The sequence below is a fragment of the Passer montanus genome, unplaced genomic scaffold, assembly GCF_014805655.1.
Source record: "Passer montanus isolate IOZ18808 unplaced genomic scaffold, ASM1480565v1 scaffold32, whole genome shotgun sequence".
Lineage (NCBI taxonomy): Eukaryota > Metazoa > Chordata > Aves > Passeriformes > Passeridae > Passer > Passer montanus.
Window position 1 is genome coordinate 1,044,053 of NW_024367930.1, and position 25,678 is coordinate 1,069,730.

At 37.5% G+C, this 25,678-nt stretch overlaps 1 protein-coding gene across 3 annotated transcripts in view; it reads left to right on the forward strand.

Moving 5' to 3' along the window:
* The window catches only part of POU6F2 (POU class 6 homeobox 2), a 309,043-nt gene that overhangs the window by 196,709 nt on the left and 86,656 nt on the right, over window positions 1-25,678 (forward strand). For all 3 annotated transcript variants that reach the window (XM_039715136.1, XM_039715137.1, XM_039715138.1), the window contains exon 5: window positions 18,054-18,367. In XM_039715136.1, coding sequence (XP_039571070.1) covers window positions 18,054-18,367 — 314 coding nt within the window. The remainder of the gene's footprint in view (window positions 1-18,053; window positions 18,368-25,678) is intronic.

Below are 25,678 nucleotides of genomic sequence, written 5' to 3' on the forward strand. Positions count from 1 at the left end.
TTAAGTTACATGAACATCAGTATTAAAAATAACATGTAAGAACCAGGCAGGCAAGGAAGGCTGTAGTAGAAATGCCATTAGTGTCTGGTTAAAGCAATAGTGAGAAGAAAGTTTTTCTAATATTCTATATAAGGATAGAGAAGCTTACTACTGTTTTCTCCTTCAGTATATAATTATACACCAACTGAAAGACCAAAAATCATGGAAGAGTCCTCAAGCAGATGAGAATAAAATTTAGTTCTTTGTCTCGTTGTAAAACTGAAATATTCAATAACATGGAAAAGAGCATAGATTTTTTTTTTTTTTAATATCAACTCAGTGGACAGCTTCAAACTGCTGTTGCCAAAATTGAGAGGATGCTTTTCATTTATATGATTCAGTTTCATGCAATGAGAGTTGTACAGGTGCTGTCTGATGGTTGCCAGAAAATCCACACAGGGATCCCTGAGGAGCCAGAGAATGAAAGGAAAAAGGAGGGGGGAAATATAAACAAAAGAAAATTTAAAAGGTAATTTTTAGTGAAAGGAAGGAACAAAAGAGTGAGTTCAGTGTATGAAGAAAGAAGCAAGTGGAAGTGCCATAGATGAACTAAATGACCTTCAGTAGGTGTGAAAGCTCACATAGCATCTCGTCTTCACAAAATATGTAGCATTTGTTATTGTGTTCTGTGCAATTAACAAATGTTCCTCAACTCATTGAGGGGAGCAATCCACTTGATCTGAAACGTTGTGTTTCACCACACCTGGAAGTAGTGCTTGACAATCTGTGCTGCTTTCAGACTATTGAAGAGACCAGCTGCCTGTGTGATATCCACAGGGATCTAACCATGCTCTCTGCTCCTGCCTGAGAGATAAAAGACTCACTGCCTCCTCAGTTTCTGTGCTAGATGTAGCAAAAAGAAAAAAAAAATCAGAAATTGTGTAATTTCTAAGAGCTGCAGGTAGTAAAGAAGTGTGTTACTTCTCAGGTGGAAGCATGGCAGTTTGGTAACAACCTGCTATGAATTAGTATTTATTGAAGGAAGTAATGTGTATTTCTGGTGACAGTTCTCAGCACATTATCAAGGTTATGTTGTACTGTTTAGCTAAATGTCGTCTATTAATATTTCAGTGAACAAGGACCCATGCAAAAACCAGCTGGTTTAATATAATCAGTCATTTTACATAATAAACACAGGGTCTCCTAGACACAGCCAAACTCTGTCTTACAATTACTTTTATCTGCATACTGGGACTCATCTTTTAGTTCTGCTTCCCACATTAGTGATGTAGAGTGCTCCATATTTTAAACTGATACACTGCAGCATGCATGCAGAAGAATGTCCACATTGCAATAGGGCTAGACAAGAAATGTACAGTCAAACATGGTGCTCTAAGCAAAATTATTTTAATGAAAAGCCTTATATTCAAATTCTAATTATTGCCATTCTCATCTGACCTCAAACTTCAAAAGTTAAATTTTGTTGCTGCTGGAACCTGAAGGAAAATTTAGTTTTGTATAAGAATGTTTTTTGTCTTTATTTCTTTTCACTGTCCTTCTTTTATATTGTTGAAATTTCCTCTAGTTTTATCAAAACTGAGTTATTTTGGCTAACATTTTGAAAGCACATCATATTTTGCATGCCCTGAAAACCCAGTCAGGTCAAAAAATACCAGAAGTTCTTTAAATTGATCTGTTTCAAACATCACCATTGGCTTTTGAATATCACAGGAGAGCCAGAGGCTCTCAGGGTTTGGTTTAACTAATTACTTTCAACTTGTAAACCTCTTGTGCTATTTTAAATAATTATGTGATTCACTACTCTGTGAGTTGAATTCTGTACACTTAAAATGAATATTATCCTCTGTCTGTGGCTGGAAGCAAACTAGCTTGTATTCTTGCAGAGGTCAGGTCTAGGAATAGCTCTCTCAAGTTGCAGATGGAGAGTACACAAAGCATTTTGAAACGTTTTGTTTTGGGCTATCATTTATTTTTATTTTCTTCTCAACACAGTTAAAACTGATGTTTTTCATGAAATATTTTGAATTCCCTGTCTGAGATGCCATTCAAGCAGATAGTTTCACAGAAGTTCATTTGCTTGTGCAGGGAAATTAGACTTGTATGAAATGTTACTCTATGCCAATTTAGCACAGAATTTCAGGATGTTTTTGCCCAAGAGTGATTATAAATATTTTTAAAAGTCGTTTTTCTGGATAAAAGGAGGTATTTTGTCAATCAGTTAACATAAACCACCATCCTCAGCAATGTGTTTAATGAAAACTAATTTAGTAAATCTGTCACCAAATGGTTCCTGATTCTGTTCCTATAAACAAAGAGATAGTTCTCATAAGGATAGTCTTTAGAGGAGGTTTAATTATTTGTGTAATTGACCCTGAGATCCCTTTGTGAAAAGCACTGAATAAACACATGAGTATTGTCTTTATCTAAATTCAGAAGACGATAACTCCACCTAAACTACACCTGGGACACAAAATGGTTTTATTTGAGGAAGCATTCTTTGTGTGGTGTCCCATTTCAAGACAGCTGAATTTTTACAGCTTAGGTGTAATTTAACTTCCATTAATTTAGATGTTTAATTTTTAAGGGAATTATTTGGTATATTTTTACCTGAATTAGGTACATATAAATCATATTCACAGTAAATTGATGGATAATTTCAGTATTAACATTATTCCAATTGTGTATAGGTGGTTATTATAACAAAAAGTGTGGTGGTGGGGTTTTCATAAATTATCTCAAAATGTTGTATCATGTTATTTTTTTAAGGATTTCATGAGTTGCAGAGATTTAACCACGATACAGTTACATCATTGTATAGGCTTTGGACTTGCTATGATTTAGTTACACTTTTGTTTATTCAGACATTTATTACAGTATGTATGTTTTCAAACCATTCTCAGTGTAGCAGCAATTTTCCAACTACTCTGTGTGAGAAAGCAATCTTTAAAATTGTTCTCAGTCTGTAGTACTTAAGAACTGGAAGAATTACATGAAGAGGAACCTCAAAGATGAAGGCCAGGTTTGAAGCACTGTTTCATTAATACTGGATGGCAGGAAGGGACCCAAGTCCTAGATAATGAGGAAGGAGGCGCAATTTTTTTAAAGCTATCTGGTGACAAGTAAAACAAAAATGACATTCAGCTGACAAATGTGCAGAGTTTGACCTAGCCTTTTGACCTTTGACAATCAATCTTACCTGCTGCTTTATAAAGAATTATAGTTGTGCCACTCCTTGTTGTTCCTTCCTTCCTTCCTTCCTTCCTTCCTTCCTTCCTTCCTTCCTTCCTTCCTTCCTTCCTTCCTTCCTTCCTTCCTTCCCGTATTCCAAGCCTGTGCACCTTCCTCCGGTAAGTATTCTGTGTGCTGTGCAGTGTCCCTGGCACAAAAACGTGGAATAGCTGGTAGTGTACCTAATGCTCCACAGGGCCATTCTGGAATGTCAGTCAAGTTGGTCACTGGGCTGTGCAAGACAGAAGAGATAGGGTCTGTTTGAGAACACTCAGCAGGCTCCTAATGTCATCTTATGTCTTATAGAAAAGAAAAGAATGAAATTGTTAAATATAAGCCTGCTTTGCTTAATAAGAGTGACAAGTCAATAAAGATGATATTTGATCATAGGAGCTATGAAAAAGGCAGGAAGAAACTAGGATTTTTTGACTTGTTATAGTATTTCATTTTGGTTTGATTTGGTTTTGACTGTTTCATTTGAAGTTTTATTGCTCTGTACTCTACTAAGAATTTGAATACCTTCCTTAATGGAAAGGATAGGAAGTCTAAACAGTGGATGACTGCTGTTATCCATTAAGGGTGGCAAAGCAAGCGCTGAGCAGCATTAGTGGCACAACTGAAGCAAAGAAGGTCATATCCAAAAGACATAGAGTTCTTACAACTATGTAAGTAAAGGCGGCATTTTCTTCATTGTTTCAGAAATGCAAATTCTATTACACTGTCCTCATTGCTCTGTGAAACCTGAAGTGTTTGGTCTTTCTGTCTTTGTCAACTGTGTTGATTTGTATATTTTTATTTGTAGTATTTTTGGTTTTAGATACTAAAGGTAAGGCTAGTCAGCAAGGACATCTGTAATGTAATCTACCAGCTGCAAGAGGTAACTATTGGAGGTTTTTAACTTTTAAGGGTGAGAGAATGTCTGTGGGAAAAAAAAGGCATCTGAAGGTTTGGGGTTTTTTCCAGTGCCAATGATTTCTATGGAGATACTAGAAGGAAATAATGGTTGATCTTTTTTTTAAAGTTGCTTACTGTAAAATTTCAAAGGCTTGGTACATACTTCCATTACCGAACACTCAAAGCTTTAGGCAGCTGATGGACAAGCCTCCCATTTATTTTATTGTGTGAATGCATTATTTTTGCCCTGTCATGTGTAAAGACAAAAGAACTGCCTTGATTTGTCTTCTGCCTTTTAGACTGGGAAGAAAATGATGCAAAATATGGAAAAAAACAAGTCACAGGCCTGCTTTTCGCTGGATTTTTCATAATCAGGTGGCTGTAGCCAGCTGGGCTGAACCTTGTCTCAGCTGCCTTTGTATATTTTGCATTTTAAAAGTAGGTGCTAAGAAGAATAGTTGTTTTCTCCTATTTTGAGCTCCAAGAAGGAGAGGTTTTGTGTACCTAGTCTATGTAGTCTTCTTGTTTAGAGAGTATTTCCAAAACACCTTTGTGGCTGCTCTCTCTTTGGCCTTTTGATACTTGTATGTGTTCTGTTACAACAAAATGACTGAATATTCCCTGCAGAGGCTTTATAATGCATGAAGGTCTTTCTGGCATGTATAAATGTCATACCTACATGTGTACATCATAAAATCTACTCAGATTTCTTGGTTTATTACTATGATTGCTTGTACCATATTTGGAAACCAAGGAAGTCTTAACATTGCTGGTCCTGAGAGCCTGAAAAATATTTTACAAGGGTTTAGGAAGAGAGAAAGAAGGAATAGTTGCACAAAAGAGGGAGAGGAATCTCCAATTCTCATTTGTCCTCCTGTAATTTGGGAGGCATCATTGGTGTATGAAGGAAGGAGGCTCACACAATGGCTCAAATTTCATAAGCATCATAAAAGTCTAGGCACAAAGCAGCACAGTCTTATTAGCAGAGGAAGTGAGGTCAGTAGTCTTCAGCTTCTTAACAAGATGATGGAATTTATGAACCATCACAGCAGCAGGATGTGGTTGCCTGCAGACCATTCATATAACAAGCCCACTGGGGTCCTATAGTTAGCGCCCTTGAATTTGTTTCCTTTCTTTATTTTCTTTTGTCATCCTTCTGTTTCTCTCGCCTAGCTTCCTGCATTAGAGGAATCGCTTTATTATTTTTGATGCCTTGTTGGTGACATTTTCTTTTGTCATTAACTAGTTTAGTTTAGATAGTTCCATTGGTGTGTCTCTGATTATAGAGGTGCTCACAGAGGTGTGTAATGAAAACTAAGTATCAATATTCCAGAAAATCTGGGACTGGTGTTCAGTCAGAGGTATCCTTTCAATCCAGTGTGAGATAAATGCCTAAAATGTGCCTAAGCTGAGAGTTCAGCTTAAAAGACATCCTGCTTATTGCAGTTTTCAAAAAGTTCTATGAGCTGCTGAGAGTAAAAGCATTACCTAAACATTATTAAAAAGTAAGCACAATGGGTGCTTTTAAATAATTTATCTCTTACTAACACCATGGAGGTGGTAGTTCTACAACAATCTTTTCCATAGGGAAATACAATTTTGTCTATCTTTAATCCCCTTCTTTTTGAGGATTTTGGAGCACATTACTGTACTTCACTAATTTAGCTTCCTGTGGTGAGGGAAGTAAAGTTTATTATCCCTCTTTTTCTTTTATAAAACAGGAAAGTGAGGGATTGACATTAACTGCTGTGCCCAAGGTGGTGCAGGTCTGGTAGGTTCAGGAAAAGGAAGTAGATTCCCAGGTGCTGATCTTTTTGTATAAGACAGTCAGTCCTAAATCCCTGTTTCTGATCTGACTTGTTCTGTCATAGAGGGTGTTCTTTAAATTTTTTTTCCTAATTAGGAAAGCTGTGCTTTATATCATGGAAGCACAGCATCCAGATGGGAATAGTATGTGTCAGAACAGCATATTTAATTATTTATAACTGCTTTCTTTGTTTGGTGGTTTGATTGCTATTTGTTTTATTTTTCTGCCCAAAGGTTTGATCACTTACACAGCCTGGAATCAAACATTTGGCAGCGTTTACAAATTATGAAAGTGGTTTCTGATTAAAGTTTTCTGTGGGAAAATTAAAGTTGCAGATCAGTACATAAGCCAATGGCATTCTTCTGAATTTCAGCAGGAGAGATCTGCTCTGTGCCATGTGCTCTGTATTAATAGCCATGCTGGCACAAGATGCAGGTGGTGCCTTGCACATTTCCCTGTAGTCTTCTCTGAGCTCTTGACAGGGGGAACACTGAGTGAGATGCAGGTCTGCAAGACACCCATTAGAGAGTGCACTGCAAAAAGGCCACTCCCAATTGCAGCTGAAGAAAGTGAGAGAATCATGCAGACATCTAAACCTTATTTATTTTGCAGCTATACTGTGATCAAGTCTGAAAATCATTGTTATATCAGTTAAACCAGCAAAGCTCCTGGCTGAAGCTGTTTTGCATGAAGTCAGATGTCATTTCACTGTGAGATATGATTAAGAGGTGCTAGAATTAATCTATTTAAGAATAATTCTGCATTAAAAAAAAAATTACTTCTGCTTTTGTCTGTAGTGGTCTGTGTACCAGTGTTGATTCACAAGTATCAGAGGTCTTATGTTCTTGGCTTCCACTCTTAATTTTCCAGCATAAAACTTGAAAACATAAGATGCTTTCCTGGTATTAGCTTCTTTATGAGTTGAAAATCCATGTGATCCATAATCCAGATACATCAGTCACCAGTGTATTCTGCAAGCCTCTTAATGAAATCTTTTGCACTGGATGATTGCTTAAAGAACACTAACCTCCACTTATGGGTCTTATCTTTTTAGCTATTTCCTGGTACCATTCTCAAAAGGTCTACTGATTGAGTAGCTATTGGCAAAAACCATCCTTATACATCTGTGAAAAAATGAAGGCAGGAATTTACACATCTTTTGCACAGCTTTTTATCACAATCAAATTTATAATCTTATTTTCTGACAGTATAGTTTAGCCAGCTTTGCATATGCTTCAGTTGTCTGGAGAGGATTCAAAGGTGAGAATTGCTGGAGTGCCATCAAAATTCCATAAGCTAAAAAGAAGTAAATGTGTTTACAGCTGGTAGAGAAGAGAAGCTGTTGTGTCCTTATGTGCACAAAGAGAAGATTGTGCATGAGAGCAGCAGTGGTTGAACCACTAAAGATGATGGCCATAGGAGTTGTCATAGCCTATAGAAGGCTGGAGGCCCTCTGTAGAGCTGGTCTTTCCAGGTAGACTTTAGACAAACATGAGTCCAAAACTGGCCATATTTTTGAAGACTGTGGTATAGAGGGAGAAAAGGGGAGGTGTTGTGGTCTTGTTAAGCTGGACCTGGCTCTGCCTCAAGGATGGAGATGAAAAAATAGTTTGCCCCATGCTTCCTGGCATTTGGGTGGAAAATCAAAGGGACCCATATTAATTTCATCTTCATTGAAAACACACAGTAGAATAAGCATTCATATTTGGCAAATGGAAAAGTTTTAAATTAATGATGGAAGAAACATTCATTTCCAAGCTTCTGAGCGAGCTATTAAAATCAACAGAGTAAAGACAAAATCCCTGGCACTGAAAATGAAAGGAACAGTCTTTGTATTTACTTAGTTAAAACTTGGCAAAACAAATCTAAAGTAGTGGTTTCAAATTTCCATGTGCACTAACTGTGCCAACTTTTGTTCTCAGGGTTGCCATGACAGAAAGTTTATCCCACTTGCTCAGTGCTTTTTCCACTAACTTTTAAAATTAGAAGTTAATTTAAGCAAAAAAGCTAGATCTTGTATCAGCACTGACATATATTTCTTTGTTTTGTACTGTTGAACTGTCCAGGCTTTTCAATAAAATACACTTTTTTGAAACAAGCTCACCTCCATTTACTTGGCATTGGAGTTAGTACAGTAAATATGGTAGTGATGTTTTAGGACAGTAAGTATTGTAGCGGTGATTACTACACTAACGGTGTAGTATTTCTACCTACACTAGTCAGTGGACTCTTGCAACAGGATAAGAAATTCACTCATTTCAAAAACAAGGGAATTTGTTAACAGCAAATTCTTTCCTCTTGCCCTCCACCCCCAAACATCATTATCTATGGCTATACATTAACAATCCATTTCACATTATGACCAGTATGTTCATTATCATAAAAATGTTCTTAATTCTCTACAGTTTGAGGTAGCCCTTTCATTATTTTATGAACAGGTGAAATATAACAGAAGAAAATTTTAAAAGTAAATTGTAGTTGTTTGGAAACTTCACAAAACCCAGATGCATCACTGCCAGTATGTTTTTATAGGGTGAATAAAATATGCCTATTAGGATACATTCTCTTACGAATTTTCTATATTTTTAGAGTAAATTCCGGAGGATTCTTCTATAATTCTTAAAAGGATGCTATTAATAGCAGGTGTATTTAATATGTGTAATAGTCTTAATGCATTGGTAATGTTCTGTAGCATCATTGAGATTTGATATAGTTAACAGAGCTGATGAGACACAAACTCTTATTTAAAATATTTCATTATTCTGAATATTAAAATTAGGGCAATGTTTCTTTGAGAAAGGCTAGCTTTGTGTTAGTTTTTTTGTAGAATCACAGGTTAGCAACCAAATTCAGCTTTTCTTCTATTAGCTGGTCTGGAAAAACAAATATTTTCATTGATAAGGTTATTATTTAGTTACTGCATCAAAAGGGTGTGAATATTCTGTTCAGACTGAATATATGTACATAAACAGTGAATAATTTTTATAATCTTTTTTGCCAATCCAAAATTCTTTACATCCTTTTGATTTTGTTCTCCTTCTATAACTAGGGACTCCAGTTCCATGTAAATAAATACATTATTTAAGTGGAAGTTCTTTTATTAATGTCTATGTGTTTCTTTCAAAATAAAAATAATTAACCTTGAAGAAGCAACTTAAGAGCCAAAGTAAGATCTAGATGGAGATTGTAAAGAGCAGTCCTTTTTGTAAAGGACTGCTCTTAACTGCTACTTTTCAGTGTTCAAAAATGTGCAAATTATCAAGCAGCATGGGGTTTCCTATGTGCTTTTCGAAGCCATGAAGTGTACAATGCATTGACTGGGCAGTGCAATGCAGCTGCTTTTCTGGACTCCCCAGTTCTTCTCTTCAGCTGTGCATGGGTCTCATCCTAACAGAAGTGTGACTGACTTCACAGCCTGTGAATGAGGATTGACTATAAAATCTTCTCCCTAAGTCTCCCACCCAAATTCTTTACTGATGAGTAGTAGAATATGTAGCAGTATGTGAATAACCAGGTTGCTTATTCTATTGGTGAGCAATGGAAATTAGTTAAATGGGAGCACATAAGCACCCAAAGAGCACGTAATTCATTGTTGCTGCAGAAAGGTGATAGGTGCCAAGCACAGCCAAACTAGGAGTAGCATCTGAAGCAGCAAGATGTTTGCTGATGAGCTATAGAGACTGTAAAGAAATCTCATATGCAGCCACTCTCATTTTACTACAGTCTAAAACTGAGCAGTCAGTCCATCTGTGCCAAATACCAACTGCACAGTCTAGAACCATTGCTTCCCTATTGTTTAACTTTGTTTTGAATATCTCTGCAAGTAAAATTTAAAAAAGGGGATAATAGGGAGAATCTGCCTATATCCCTAGAAAAAGAGATATAAGCAGATTGCCTCAAACTGACCTGTAGTCAGCTTCAATATCATAAAAAGAAAACAGCTACAGATACTATAGTATGTTTTGAAATGCACATAACTAAATTTTGTGGTTTTAATTATGCACGGCATATACTAAAAATCATGGAAGATTCTTAAAGACAGCAAAATAGAGCTACTGTGAGTCAACAGTAGGAACACTGCAGGTACCTTGCTGTGGTACGTACATTCCAGAATAGCTTGTGCTATGACAGATTGCCAAATTAAGGTTCACTTCCTAGCTCTTCTATAATGTCTGGTGTGGAGGTAGTTGCATAGTATACAGAAACACTAATCCCTCTTATAAAGAAAGAACACCTCTGTCTTTTGCTCACATAGTGATGTTACAGCATCTAGCACAGCAGCTCCTCACCATCCTGTGCTTGAGATTGTTTCTGGACCACAGCTAATAAAGCAATGCCCCTTGTGACACAGACAAAGCTTTTTAGTCCATTTTTTTTCTTCTGTGCCTGGTGAAGAATATCATATTCAACATGGTACTGCATTTATGTCCCAGCTGTTGATGAGTAGTGTTCAGTCCCTAAACAGGGATAGGGAGCATTGCAGCCATGTATTTTCTTTTGCTTTGTGTTCTCCCCCACCTTTTTTACCCTGTTACTGCTATTTTCAATTTTTCATGTCTTGGTAAAAGCAGATGTTCAAGGCCATATCGAGAAAAACAGGGTCTGTTAACAAGGTTGAAGCTCAAGTCACTGCTCCAGCAGAGAATTTGTGTGCAGCAAGGTAGAACTGCCATTTTTGCACCTGGTCTTGTACTTGTTATTGTAGTTTTATTGATTGTAAAGAAAAGAAGAGGTTTGTGCTGCATTTTTTCCCTTTCTCCTTCTAGTGTATATCTTGCTGTTTTCTGAGTCATTCCATGGCCTCTTCTCACTGCTGTTCAGCTAGCTTCTTTGGCTGGAATTCATACACAAAAGCAGAATTTACAGGTGCTTGACTCTTAGAGTTCTTAATAGAAAACAGAGTTTCAAGTCTTTTCCGTTCAGAAAAGACTGGAAGTGAAAATTGAAAGAAACATGGTTACAGTGAGCATCTGAGACATGAAAGCAAACACTGATACCAAGTCATCTGCTGGAAGCTGTAGCACGTATTGCTTCCCTAGGTTGAGGCTGGGATAATGTGACATTATCGTATGCCATTCCCAGGACACTTTCACAAACTCAGCATACAGATGAACCTTTTAAATCACAAATATTTTGATCCACTATTTCATCACATTATTAAAAAAAAAAAACCTGCAAACATACACATGTACAAAATACCCAGTACATTTCACTTACAGTAATTTTAGTTAAGGAAACATCACTCACTTCAAAGACTCCTTGAAGAGACTTCTTGTAATTCCCAGTCTTCAAAGAACCATTGCTGAAGCTACAACTAGGTAAATATTTGTCTAAAGAGCCATTTACCATAAACAATTATAGAAGATACAATTGCAGATCTATTACCTGAAAGAATGCAAAATCGCTCTGAGGCCACCAAGCTCCTCTTGATGAGACTTTTCCCCAAAGCCTCATATAGGCACACTGTCAGGAGAAATGGCATGATACCTGGTGGACTGGGGACCTGTGATGCTCTGAACTCTAGTACAGGATTCTGCACAACCTCTTCCGAGGCTTCTGAGGCTGTATGTTTTTGCACTGCTTTTTCTACAAGTATTGCTACTTTGAGTACATCAAACACTTAGTCTGCATAAGTTCTATCAAAATTATGATTCCCATCAATATTAGAGCATCTAAAAAGTAAGGGAGAGCAAAAATAAGCTGCAGTTTCTCTCATTAAAGGCTGTATATGCACAGAACGCCAAGATTTTGTCTTATGTCCATTATAAATCATGGTCATTGTTCTCTGAGTCAGCAGACTGTTGTTTCAAAGTTAATTTCTTTGTGTCATTCATCCATTCCCTGTCATATCCCTTCAGCTGTGAAATCTTACATTGGGTTGTGTTGCCTTTAAATTATAATATTTTCATTGTTGATTAGTTTCTTGCTAAGGAGTCCTGAAGATTTTTTTTCTTATGAATTGGGGGGTTATCTTAAGTTCTGGTCCACAGGAACATCGTTATGGGCTCAATATGGCCTGGAAATCCACTCTGTATGAATACCATACCACTTAAATGGATTTTTCTGTTCTGTTCTTAGACAGTCTGGGACTGGTTCTGCAGTCTGTAATTAGAAAACTGCTTTTATCTGGCATAAGAACCTAATTGGAAGATCCTACCCCTGATCTGTGAGTCATGTTTTCACAAAAAAAAAAAAAAAGGCTGGTAAAATTTAGAAATTTAGCATATCTAGATTACTTGTTTGACACACAGACTTTGGCATTCAGACACTTACAGTGTTGTCATACTATGATTAATTGCCTATCTGAATGAGAATCCCAAGACAAGTCATCCTGATTGATCTCCTATGTCTTGGTGATATCCCAACTCCAGTTAATGTTTCAACCATTTGTACAATATGAGACCTAAGGTCCCATTTGAACTGAGAAAGTGAATGGCTTATTAAAGTCTAATTTCTCCAGCTTGTTTTTGCCTTTGGGCATTTTAAATAGGTTAATGCAATTTTTACAATACACCCAGGGACCTTTACTCACAGAGTATTGTCATAAACTAGAGGAAAATAGCCCAAATTTGAAATTATTCCAAGTATCCAAATATACTTGTTCTGACACTTAGTCAAGCTCTCCACTTTAGAACTTTTTCTTCTTCTTCTTTTTTTTTTTTTTTCTTTTCTCAAGATTTTAGTGGCTTATAGTACATTTTAAAGTTTGGTAAGGAAAAAAAATGTCAGATTGATTTAATGCAGTGGATCATTTTTCAGGGAAGCTCCAGCATTCATCAAAATGTAGAGACACCACAGGCACCATATAAATTATGATGGTTTTCTTCTTAATACTTCCTTTTTATTGCCTACATTCTTTAAAGTGAATTTAGTGCTCATGAACAATGCTGGATGCAACAACACTAGAACATGAAGTCCTCTGTTTATCTCCAGAACTGGTGCAGAGGACTATTGGCAAGCAAGTTTCTCCTCATAACTCCATCTGTGTTTTGCAGCTGTAACCTTGAGTGATCACCTTTAGGAACAAGGAGATGACTTGATCCATGTACTCTTTCCATTCTTAGCCTCTCTACTGAAAGTGCAAATAAAGATGCCAACTGATGTCATTCAACACCATAGTCTTTTTGATATTCCTCATTAGATGTTGTGAGACCATCAATTTATTACCTTGACTGTATGGCAAACTTCTTCCAATGCAGGCAGGCTCTCTGTGGATATCTGTGTATGAATAAGACTTCTTTACATTAAATGCATCTTTTGTATGGTAGAAAACATGCAGAAGCACCATTAAAGTGCTATGATTTTGTTCCCTATATTGACCTAAGCTGAATTTGAGCCAGTGATTTAGAAATAATATGCTCTGTATCCCAGTACTAATCTCTTCAGCCACAAGTCCAACCCTTCAGGGATATTTTTTTTTTTTTCACAAAGAGGATGATAACATATTTAAAAGAACTCACATTTTACTCACAAAAAGAAAATCCGAGCATATGGAAAAACATGGGTATTTGGCTAACCTACCCCTCATTACCCAGGAGGGAGAGAATGTAAATTCAGGCTTGCATTAGATTGTTCAGTGTGTGTATTCATTCTTTAGAAATCTGTTTCAAAGAAAAGAAAGGCATAAACCTCATTAGAAGAGAAACAACAGGGTGGAAAAAAAAGCGAGCCATGTCAGTTCAAACGCAAGCCCAGATGCTAAAGTTAGTTACACTTTTCAGTTTAAGGCAATGCAAATCTATTCTCCATTACCGGGGAAGTGGAAAAAGGCATTAAGCCCTTGAAATGGCAGGAGTCAAGTATTGTGCTCAGTCAAATAGGAAAAGGTTTAATGTATGATTTTCTTATTTTTAGTCCATTGTACATCATATCAAGGCACTGAAGAACAACTATGCAATTACATAAATAGGAGGAGAGAAGCTAGAGCAGCACAGTTGTTTGTAAGCTAAAATTGTTTATTATTCCTCCTACCCTTCCTTCCTCTTTACACAAAAACAAGCATGCACAAAACATTAACAAAATAAATCAGAATTTATATGAAGGTTATCCACAAGAGCAGATTCTAGATACAATTTGAATCCCTGAATATTAATTTGATCTTCTGCCAAACACTATAGAAGTCTTAAGAATCTGAGGTTATATTGTAAAGGAAAGATGACAAAGGAGTCCTAATTTTAACTTGTTTTCATTATATAAACATTTGTGAGCACACATTTGTTCCCTGCTTTTTGGAGAATCATGATTAAACTTTAAAATGTATGTTTTAACCTAAAGTAAAACCAGGGATATTCCCCTACTTATGTCACAATATGTTAGCCAGAGGCAGCAGGGAATTGCTACTATTTTCCATTAATCAGGCTTGGGAAATGAAGACAGACCCTCTTCAGTTTGCCCACTACAAGAAAGCTTCACTCATTCCCCTGTCATGGATCAGACTGCTTCTTTCAGCATTGTTGCCTCAGAGGTGAATTTTCCCGATTGTAACTCTCTATTTGGCAGAAGGGCATTTTCATTTCATTTTAGTTTCCTGTGTAGGTAACCAGCAGAGGAATAGAATATGAAATGACACATTTTGTGTGAACATTGTAAATGCATGGCAACACTATGCCTGAGGAGTCCCCCAAAGAAAGTCAAGGAGGAGTATATACCTTAGGTCTTAACTTTGTCTGATCCACAAAGTAGCCTGAGATCTATGACAAGTATTGCAGTAGATGACCTAGGAGATCAGAAAGTTTGCTTTCACTGCCTCCTGACCGTTGATTTCCACCACTTAACTCCATGCCTCTTATTCTAATCAAATGCTTTTGATACCATGAGTAAGTATAATCTGCTTAAAGTAGGATAATAAACCCTGGGGTGATCTCATGGAAAGTCTGCCACAACACCACAGCAAGCAAGAAGTTTGTTGAACCACAGGTTTTGAAACCCCATGTGCCATTGTTTCTTTATAGATATCAGTTATATTTACCATCATCCTGGATCCCTGGTATATATCTAAGACGTATTTTTTTTAGGGAGAGTTGAAATGTCACACAGCTTTTGTGGATTTTCCTCACAGATTTTTATTGCTTGCATACATTTTTAGTTGTGTCTCTCTTTTACAGTGATGTACTTTATGTTGAACTTTTTAACTATAAAAAGAACTTTCTGCAATTCTTTGCAAACCTTTTTAATTCTTGAATGCAATTGTGAAAGTAGCACTTTTCACTAAAATATGTCAAATTTTTACCCAGCTGTTAGCCAGTAAGTCATAAAAAAGATTCCTGTGAGGTAGGCAGTGCATGTTATCTTTTATAGATGCAGACATAGCACTGTTGTACCACCTGAAATTCTATCAGGCTCCAAGCTCTGCAGAAAGTGACAAATGCTAGACAGGTATACTATTTATAATGGATGAGCTATGCAAGCAAGCTCTGGGAATTGGATTGGATTTGATTGCAAACAATAACATGACACAACCCCTGCTGCGGATAGCACACACATTGTGAGAGGAAGTGCAATCTGGCAGCATGAACACCAGACTACAAGCACGATCCAGAGCCCTAAATCCACCTTCATGGTATACCTACAGTGTGGCTTTCAGAACACCTTTTCTGATCTAACAGTCCTTCTTCCAATTCCTTATCTGTTTGTTTAGCAACAGCATGTTAAACAACCATACCTCTCCAAGCCACTTCAATGCAATTTATAGCTCAGTATGATGATGGTCTTCAGAGAGGCTTTTTAAAGGAATGACATGAAAACACAAGAAGTTATTTGAATAATTTTGTGCAGTTGCTGGCAATAAACTTGGAAACTTTTCCATGAAGTAATTAATCAGATTATCCTTCAGGGATATCTTCTACCCCAGCAAGAATATTTTCATTTCCAGTACAAAAGTGGATGGTAGAATATCTGTCTTCCTGTTTCACCAACATTCAAGTACTGAGCAGTACTGAAAGTAAAGCTTTTCTAGTCCTAAATGCAAAGGTTTTGTCTCCTCCTGTCCAATTGTACACACACAACATAAAATGGCCCCTCATTTCTCTTCATGAGCCATGTGGATTAGAAGTTATGCTTCTGTGGGATGTCATTTAATCAATTTCCGTGTTGCAGTCTGTGGATGCAGTAAGGGTCAGTTTGAAGTCTTGGTTCTGGTTATCAGTGGTTCATCCAGTCGCTAAGCTATCACAGTTCATGAAGAAATGGTCTGCACAATAGAAAGAGCTGGTCTAGATTTCTTTTATCCTTGTGGGATTGGTAAAGGTCTTTCTGCTTCTACAGGTAGAATTGGTGAATGGTTTTCCTTGCCATCTGAGATGATTCATGCTATGAATCATTAATTAATCTATGCAGTTGCTTTCTTGTATAACCACCTTCTTTGTTCTCACATGCCTTGGATTATATTTCCACTCACTACCCTGTTGGCTTTGGGGCATTTCGGTACAAATTCTCATTGGGAAATTGATGGGAGTGTTCCCTTTCTTCTCCAGGGTAATTTCTCTTACATGAGATACCATGCATGTTTTTAGTCTGACGGTCACTCTGCTTTGTGTTGAAACACAAAACTTCTATGAGTAATTTTCTTGATAGAAATACATTGGTATTATCAGTCCTCCTTTGTATTATTAGGATTCTTTGTTGAAGTCACATACACATGGCTGTAATTCTTGTTAAAGCCTATTTCTAGTTTGATTCCTGCATCTGATTAAAGAAAATTTAGAGTAGCTATGAGCATGGGAGTGGAGAGCCAGCAGCTCTTCCTATCTAGTCTTACACTTTTCCTTCTTACAGCCTTTTCTAGTTTACCCTTTCTGCCTCATCTTTCTCCATTGTCTTTTTTCTTTTTCTTATTCCAGTTTATGGCTCATTGATTTCATAAGTTGCACCAAGACCTCAGGTTCAGCCTCAGGGCATAGACATCTAGAAAACTGAAATAGGGATGTCAGCATGAAAAGAAAGTGGAGATGACATGGCTTTTATCTGCCAGTCTACAAATAACTTGGTCAACAGAGTTTCTGGCCATGAAATCTGAGTGCCATTTTAAAAATAACAAATTTAATTAATTCCCAATTTGCTTTTGCTTCTCTGGATAGAAATTAGAATACAGGGTGGTGCTGAAAAAGCAGTATACAGAGCAAAAAATATCATCATGACCTTGGCAAGTTGTTTCTCTTGGGATCTTATAGCTAGCTAGTTCAATCCTTAAGATGTTGATTAACATCTCTGTGGCTAGAGACTGAGGTGATTTATTCAGGGCATAATCCCAGAAAGCAGTCTTCTGTGATGCTCTTGCTGCAGTTTAAAGCTGTTCTTCCTTAGTGACATCCCTATGACACACTTCCTGTCTTCCTGAATTTAATGAATGTCCTAGTCAGTTTGAAAGTGCCTCTGGGAAATAAAGTTTGCCCTTTGTGCCAGCAGGTGGATGTGAGCAGTTCCAAACATAATGTTTGAAGCATATGCTAGCAAAACACAACAGATCTTAACTATCAGGAGTAAGTGAGCAGTGCAAGTTACAAGAAGGAATTTATAGCTTTTAGATGTGAATTATAAGAAGCAGTTCTTTTTCCAGAGAGACACACATATTATTAAGTATTTTTTGCTCCCTCAGCATCACACAAGAAATTTCACAGCTGAATGTTTTATTTCCTGATACCTACTGCATAATAACATGACAAAGTTCTTTTCAGAGTATCCTTTATTTTATGACTATGGCTTTCTCCTCCTTTACATAACAGCACTGGGTCATGTTGTGAGTTCTTGCTGTACTTACAAGTACAGTGACAATCTGTTCCTCTCTTCTATAGACAGAGAATATTCCCATTGGCTTCACTGGTAAGCTTGTCTGAGCCCCTCCTGCTCAGCTCTGAGCCCCATCCTGTGGGCAGACCTAGCTCTTTCAAAGGTTTGCTTTCATTGCCCCTAGGGAAGTCTGGTTCTTTACTACAGAATTACACAGGCAAAATCACAGGCTATTATTGATGGGAACAATTTCTTCCCACATCCTGAAGTCTAGGGCCAGCTGTCCTCTAAGCAGTGTGCCCCTCAAAGTAACAGAACCAGAATTTTATCCAGAATACTTTTAAAGCAGTAGGTATTTACTGAAACCTGTATAACTCCCTTCCCTCTCTACAATTCACAGCTACCTCATCCCTGAACTCCCAGCTTCAACAGCTTCAGCATCTTCAGCAGCTCCAGCATCAACAGCAGCAGCAGCAGCAGCAGCAAAGCCAGCAGCAGCAGCAGCAAGCTCAGCAGGCACAGACTCCACAGCCAACCCAGCAGACCCAGCAGTCACAGCCACAGACATCAGCACCACCACAGCAGAACCAAACGCAGTCCCAGAGCCAGAGCCAACAACCTCCAGCCTCACAGTCCTCCAGCTCCCCTCAGAAACCCAGCCAGTCACCAGGGCATGGCCTTCCATCTCCTCTTACTTCACCAAATCCATTGCAGGTAGGATACTACATACAAATCCCTAAAGGTCTGAAAACAGCATGTGCGTTCTTTCTCACTGCAAGGGGAAACAAAGCAAAGGCTACACCTTCTGACCACATAGCTGAGGAATTCTACCTTGTATTACTCAATCCTTATGGGCATTCAGCTTAGAACAGCTAAAGGCCTGATGAACCAGAACATACCTAATGATGGTTCTAGGATGCTGCTTCCTGAAGAGTAAATGTCTTTTGCTTTTAAATTCTCATGTCGTAAAACACACAGAAAAGTTTAATTTTTTTCCACAGATTCATCATGTGACATTCATGAAAGACACTTGCCCAGCAGTCACCTTTATGATAACTTAAGAGGGTAACAATATTAGCAGTTCATTAGGAGATGATCCTGAGTGTCAGCTTCTGCTAACGGACATGTGCAAGGGGGTGGATGTGTTACCTCTCCTCTTGAAATTACAGTCCTAATTTTTATCCTGCTAATAATCAAATACTTCTGTTAAGGTTCTTAGTATAGGTTCCAAAGCTAAGGATGCCAGTTAATGCCATTCATTGATACTCACTCATTGGAGTGAGTTATTTTTTAACAGTTTAACATGGTTATTTTTTAATGGATCAGCAGCTACCACATCCATGCTGCTGCTCAGCTCTGCCTGTCTTAGAAGTTCTGGGCAGAAACAGGAGATCTCTGGTCCAGTGGTTCTATTTTTTTAGAGCTGGGTGTTCTTGCACTACATGTGCTGTGCTACATTCACACTGTGCAAGAACAGCTTTGAATGCACCCATAAGTAGTGTGATTCTGAACACCAGGGTAGTCTGTGGAGTGGAGTCTTATTCACTAGGCAGTGAAACTGCACTTAGAAACCAGAAAAGTCTCTATCAACTTTAGTCTTTAAATTTTGAGACACCACTTAAAATATTCTATCCACACTGATGGATTTGGATCCATTTCCTGCAGAAATAAAACTGCATTAGCTTAATAATTAAACAATCCTTTTTTAGACAATTAAGGGAATTGGTTTACAAGAAGCTTTTCTTGCATGTGGCCAGTTAAACCTGCATTAATCTGAGCTTCAACTAAATTGCATCAAATCTGATTTTTTAAAATGGTTTAGATAATAGACTTAAAAGTCTGCAAGAGATGTGTCTTTGCTTGCTGAACTTTTTCTTAGAGTAGAGAATAATGCTTCTAAAGCTTTTTCTCTGTATTGTCTTAAGGACTACATATGCATCACTTAATGCCCTATCTATCATGTTAGTGAGTGCTTTGGGGCTTTTTTGTATGCAGATTATTGACATTCAGAGACACAGATATTTTTAGGGGAGCTTCTGTTGCATTTTATTTTCTTGGTACGTCTGTAATATATGCACACTAACTATACACATGATATTTTGCTAAACTGCCAGCTAAATATTGTGTTTCAAATGTCATTAAGTTCTACAAACAAAGCAAATGCACACATAAATTAGAGTTGGAGTCAGGAAGAAGTTGGATTATCTCAGACAACATACCTCGAGAGGGTTGTACTAACTGAATCTGAGGTCTTAACTCTTGTATAGCCTTTGGTCCCAAAGTAAATCTCAGGTGAATGCTAGTATTTTCAGTCCCATCTGTGATTATCCAGGTGCTTTCAACTGTTAGTTTCCCTGGGTCACCTCTCATTTTCAGAAGTACAATAAAAGTAAGTAAAAGCTTTCCTGTTAGGTGCCGATGACAATACTTCCACATAGATACCTTGGCATATCTCTCTCTTTAGCATCCTCATGCTTTCAACTACCTATCTGAGGGCAGTCTGGAAGTGGCAGACAACAGAAGTGAAAGAAGGGAACCAAGTACTCTGAGGTGTTTTTAGTTCAAATACTATCCCTTGAACATTTTAGGAATTGGGATTAAACTTAATGAAATACACCAGTGTGAGAGATCTGGCACTTCCCCTGGGCTGAGCTCAGCCAGTGCTGCCAAGCCAGTTGCATGTCTGGTTCACTTTCAGAACAGTAATGAAGGAATTAGAAGTCATTAGGTGTTAGTTCTGGCTCAGCATTAAAAACTTGTTAATAAATTGTTGGATAAATAGTTTTAATGGTCTTTCCTCTCTGATCCTCACCATTTAAATAGCCATGAAATCCCAAAGTTTGTTCACAGATACAAATACGTTGTGTACTGACAACCACAAGAGAAGCCAGAATTGAGCACACTACTTCAGCCCTCGCCTTAAGCAATGTGTGTAGGGTCATTACTTTGGTCTTCTAGCCATCTCTACAGCATTTCTACAGCAAGTTCAATACTGCTTAAGCTTCCCTAGAAGTAATTAAAACTTGAAGCATGCTCTGTCATATTACCAGGAATTCTGAGACACTTTTATATGCAAACAAGTGACACCTAGAAATATTTCCAGAGGAACTAATGTTTTACTTTGTGTATGGTTGTTTGGATACTTTTCTAAATCAGAGCAGTGGTAACATCTCCATGAAATTTGTCTTTCCATTCTTTAGAAGAATTTATCCTGCAGATAAAGGCTGCCTAACCCTTGTACATCCATCTTGAGGATTGGATCTGAAATTGTTTTCTTTCACACAGGCAGATTACAAAAACAAACAAAAGGAGGGAGCACATGTTTGGCAGCAGCTCCTCATAATAGCTGCTTAGAATGTGGATTTTTTTAATGTTCAATGCTTCGACATAAAAATCAACCTGAAACAAAAGTCAGATGTAGTATGTCCTCTAGGGTAATGTTCTTTATGAACTAGAGTGAAATGGATTTTGTTTGAAGAATATTAAGGGAATAAAGAACAACTAAGTTAAAGTTTGACAGCTAAAATTTCATTTCTGAATTCTTGACTTTTTTCACGTGGGCTTTATCCTCTTATATTATTCAGGATCTGTCTGAAAGATATTAGTTTAAAAAAATGCAACCTCAAAAAATTGTCATGGAAAGTCAGTAATTCAGGAGGATGATTGTGTTTGTTTCAAAAAACTGAAGGATAACAGCAATTATATCTCAAAATATACAGATGCTGTCATGTCCTTCAGAAGATAAATTAAATGAAAGTGACTTGCTTAGGTATACCTGGGTGAGGTATTTTGCTAGGTGATCAGAAATTAATAATGCCAGTACAATGTATGCCTGCTAAAAGTCTCAAAATTGTTCTTGTCAGATTATTCTGTAATAATTTTATCACTATTCTTTAAAGGATTCAATGGGCTGGACTGTAAAGCTACTGTAAAACAAAACTACTTTTTATGGTGTCTTTTAATGATTGTGTAGAAAGATGTAAAACCTCCCTTTAGGTTCCAGGATATTAATTTTTTGCTAACATTAATGAAGATGCTCCAGATTTACGCTGATAAAAGCCAAACACAGAAGGACCAGATAATTGTTGATTTGCAAGAGGCAATAACCAGAGAAGAATTTTTAAAAGCTGAACTCCCTTTCAGGAAGTGGTGGGTTAGGCAGATGACAGAAGACTTTCATCCCACTCTTCTAAAATGGTGAAATTCCTCATAAAGATAATCACAGTCTGATGTTTATTTTCATTGTGTCAATTGATTGAGACAAAGGAATCCAGAGGCAAAAGAGGCAAAACCTTTCTCACATTGTAAGGTGAGGACTTCAAAACCTTTACTTCTGGGAAAATATACCTCTCCAAATATGCTTATCCTGTGAATATTTAGTGTTATTACATGCAAAATATATGGGTCCTTGAATGGTCAGCATATTGCAACTTCAAAGGATAGATATCTCTGTAAGATAGAACATCTTACAGAGTTTCCATGCAATTAAAATTGTGGACTTATAAGAACTTGATCATATGCAGTATAAAAACAGATGAGCTTAGTATTAAGTAGCTAATTATTCTGCTCAACTACCAGAATAAGGCACTTTCTACCAGCAAAATATATTTAGGTGGCTCCAAAAAAATGGTTAGCTTCTGGTGCTGACTCTCACTGTATATTTTTGAGATATGGATAAGATGAATGTACACATAGCCAGATCTGCAAAGGGAGTGCTACACTATAGGAATAGACGAATTCTCAATGACTTCTACTGTTCTGTTTGTATGTGAATAGGAACAGACAAACAGGAAATCCCCCAGAGATTTTCTTACTGTAAAATTATTCTGACTGTTTTCAGAACTCTTTCCTGAAGAGTCGCTTTTGTCACAGAAGTCTACCTACAATAACTGCAGCTGATGGAAGATGATGAGTGAAAAGATATAACAATAAAAATAAGGAAGAAGGGAAGTGAGGAGATGACAACAGCACAAAAATCTTCCAAGTAATAGCAAACTTTAGGATACCAAAATCAGAACCTCCTTCAGATTAAATTTTCATACTAATCTTAAATAATGTATTTGGAAACTCAACATTTTTATAACAAAGGAACAAAGAAAAGCAGAAAGGCTGAAATACTCAGCTGCAAATGAGGGAGAATATATACACAGATGTCTGAGGCTCCAATAGTCACACAAAATGAACTCCCCCTTCCCTTTCCACCCACCCTCATTCACTGGTTAGCTTCTCATTAAGGCAAAATCAGCTTTGAAGTAATCTCAATATTTTCTGAGATTTTGGCATATTTACATATCTTTAAGATACAGAAGTCACAAACAAGTCTGTCAGCTTAATAAAGGCCAGTTTTTGAAGGATTATGCTCTTGGCCTTACGATTGTGTTTGCATCCAAGACTTGTTATAGTTTTCTCATGTTTATTGACTCCTGAGATTAAGAAAATTTGATTGAGATTATGACACCAGTAATCCCACTGAGTCTGGTGGGTTGCTTTGTTTTGCTAAAATTATCTAACTTCCTCTGCATAAGATACTGTGCACTCTATGACTGATTGAATCTGTTCCCAGGTTGCTTAGTAATCAATTTGACAAAAAAATATTTTATAAATGGTAAGTAAATGCAGTACTTCAGACCCATTGTCCAAAATCTCCTAATTTTTGGTATCAATAGGGAGTGAGATAACCCACATCACAAGGTGATATCTGATATAGACATGAAGACATTTATTTGAGAAGGTTCATGCCCAGCACCTGATGAGAGTGAGCCAGTAGAAATGCTGATCTTGGGTGGGTCTCCAAGAGACAAGATCTAGGTCTCACCTCTAAAGTGATGGCATGGGAAGTCCCCTGCAGTCAGCTAAATTGAGTGAAGCTCAGTGATCTGTTGAAAATACTTTGCTTATTTCATCCACTGTTCACTTGTAGTCCTATAGTATTGTAAAGATTTTTGTGGGTTGATAAGTGTGATTTCATGGGCAGAACAAGCAACTACTCATATAAAAATTTCCACTAGCGAGGAAATCATGGTACTCATGTACCACACACACACATGGTTGTTACCCACAGCGAATGCTGTTGTGATTCAGGCACTTTTGGTTTAGTGCTTTTCTTTTTGCCAGTGTACATAGACATTACCGTTCACAAACTTGAGCTTTGCCTGAGAAATTGTTGGGTTTGAGTTTCACTGCCACCAGGGTCTCCTTTCTTCTTTTCCTCTTACCTCTTCTGGCACTTCCATGACCATACTGACCCCTTCTGGGTCTTCCACCAGCTGGACTTCTCTGATATGACAACATGGCAGTTTATCCTGGCTGGACACTCAGGAGCCTCTGCTCTATGCCGTACCCTGGTGCTAGTGCACAGTGCAGAGACATGCCAGCTGGTTTCCTGCTGTAGCTAGCTTGTTTGAGGACTGCTAGTACTCATGTCTCCCTGGAGATTCACGGGTGTCTTTTCCACAGAAAAGCTAGCTTCAGTTGTGTGTAAGATTTGTGTCCATCCACACAGTGAACAGAATTCCAGATCTTCTTCTCCTCAACAGTCTCTTTCTCCCAGTAGTTTAGTTCACTGCTTTTTGGGGTCTTTAAGGCATTGGGAGTTCTCCCTGTAAATCTGTTTAATACTGCATTTCAACAGAGCAGAAATGTTTAAGCAATCTCAAACAGATAAGCACATCTTCTCATTTCCTGAGGAAACCTTCTCTGAGATGGAACACTGGCTGGCTGGTCCATCCAAATATGTTCTGCAGCTGTTGCTATTTCAGAAGCACAAGGAGGACTGGTGTCTGACTCACATTCAAAGCCAAGGAAATTAATCTTTGAGCAAAACAACTGGCATTATTAGCACCCAAGGGGCAGATGCTGAGGCTAATAACAGAAACCATTTGCTATAGAATTCTCTGAAGGAGAGGAGAGTGGAGCTGTTTGCCCAGCAAACAGCTTGCTCTGGCTTCTGAAATGGGAGCATTTAATAAACTCCCTAAAGCAACTGAAGTATTTAATACATGGGAAAATAAATAAATAACATCCTCCCAGAACAAATTTGGGACAGGATGCATATCCCATAAGATCTTCTATTTCCAAAGCCTTTCTAGGAAGAGAGTAGGACCCTTGGGGATATTAAGGACAGAAAAAGTTGACACAGCCTCTCAGATACTCTTATAAATCAAGCTGATCTGTTCTGTTAGCATTGATTTCATTAATTTATTTTTTCAGTCATATTTCCAAAAATGTTTAAAGAAAGTAGAGAATATTCTAAAACATTACTCTATTTTACCCTATTTTTCATATCCCCCATCTCTTTGTATTTAAAAAAATGCAAGTCATCACAGATTTCTAGTCTTGCAAAAAAATAATTTTTTTACTTGGAAGCAAGTGGACTGAGTGAACACTGAGAACCTGGTGGGCTTGGGTCTTACTGAATCTGAGGAGTAATATTTTGTAAGTGGTATAGCCCCGATGTTATATCATAAAGGCTTCTTGTGCAAAAAAGCACCTAAAAGATGTTGCTCAGTTCCTACATACTGCAAGGGAGAAAAAAAAAAAGCCACTCTAGACTGTGTTTTAAATCTTAAAATTAAGCCTTTTATTGGCAGTATTGTTGAGATCTATTGGAGTGTCCACTTCTGGATACTGTTGGTGGTTTTAGTAGATGCAGGTGTTTAAGGAGAGTAATACTTTTTCCTTTTTATTGCCAGCCAGGATGTTTTGAGAGAGTAACTAAGCACAGGTCTGGAGATTATGAAATTTGCTTAAGTGTTAATGGGTTGATTGCTGAGTTACAGTCTGCCGTCTTTACTGGAAATTGATTGACTAGTGCTGCAGGTCTTCACACTTGACGCTCGGATTTGACTCGAAAATTCTGCCAAGTCTTTTACTCTGAAATTTATCTTAATTAGATCTGAAAGACCTGCCACAGCAGAATAGTCACACCGATTAAAATGAAAAACAGGAGAAATTACTGATCAAATTAATCATAATGTCGGGTTACAGCTGTAGGTCTGATGTAATTTGCCACTCCAGTGAGTTACA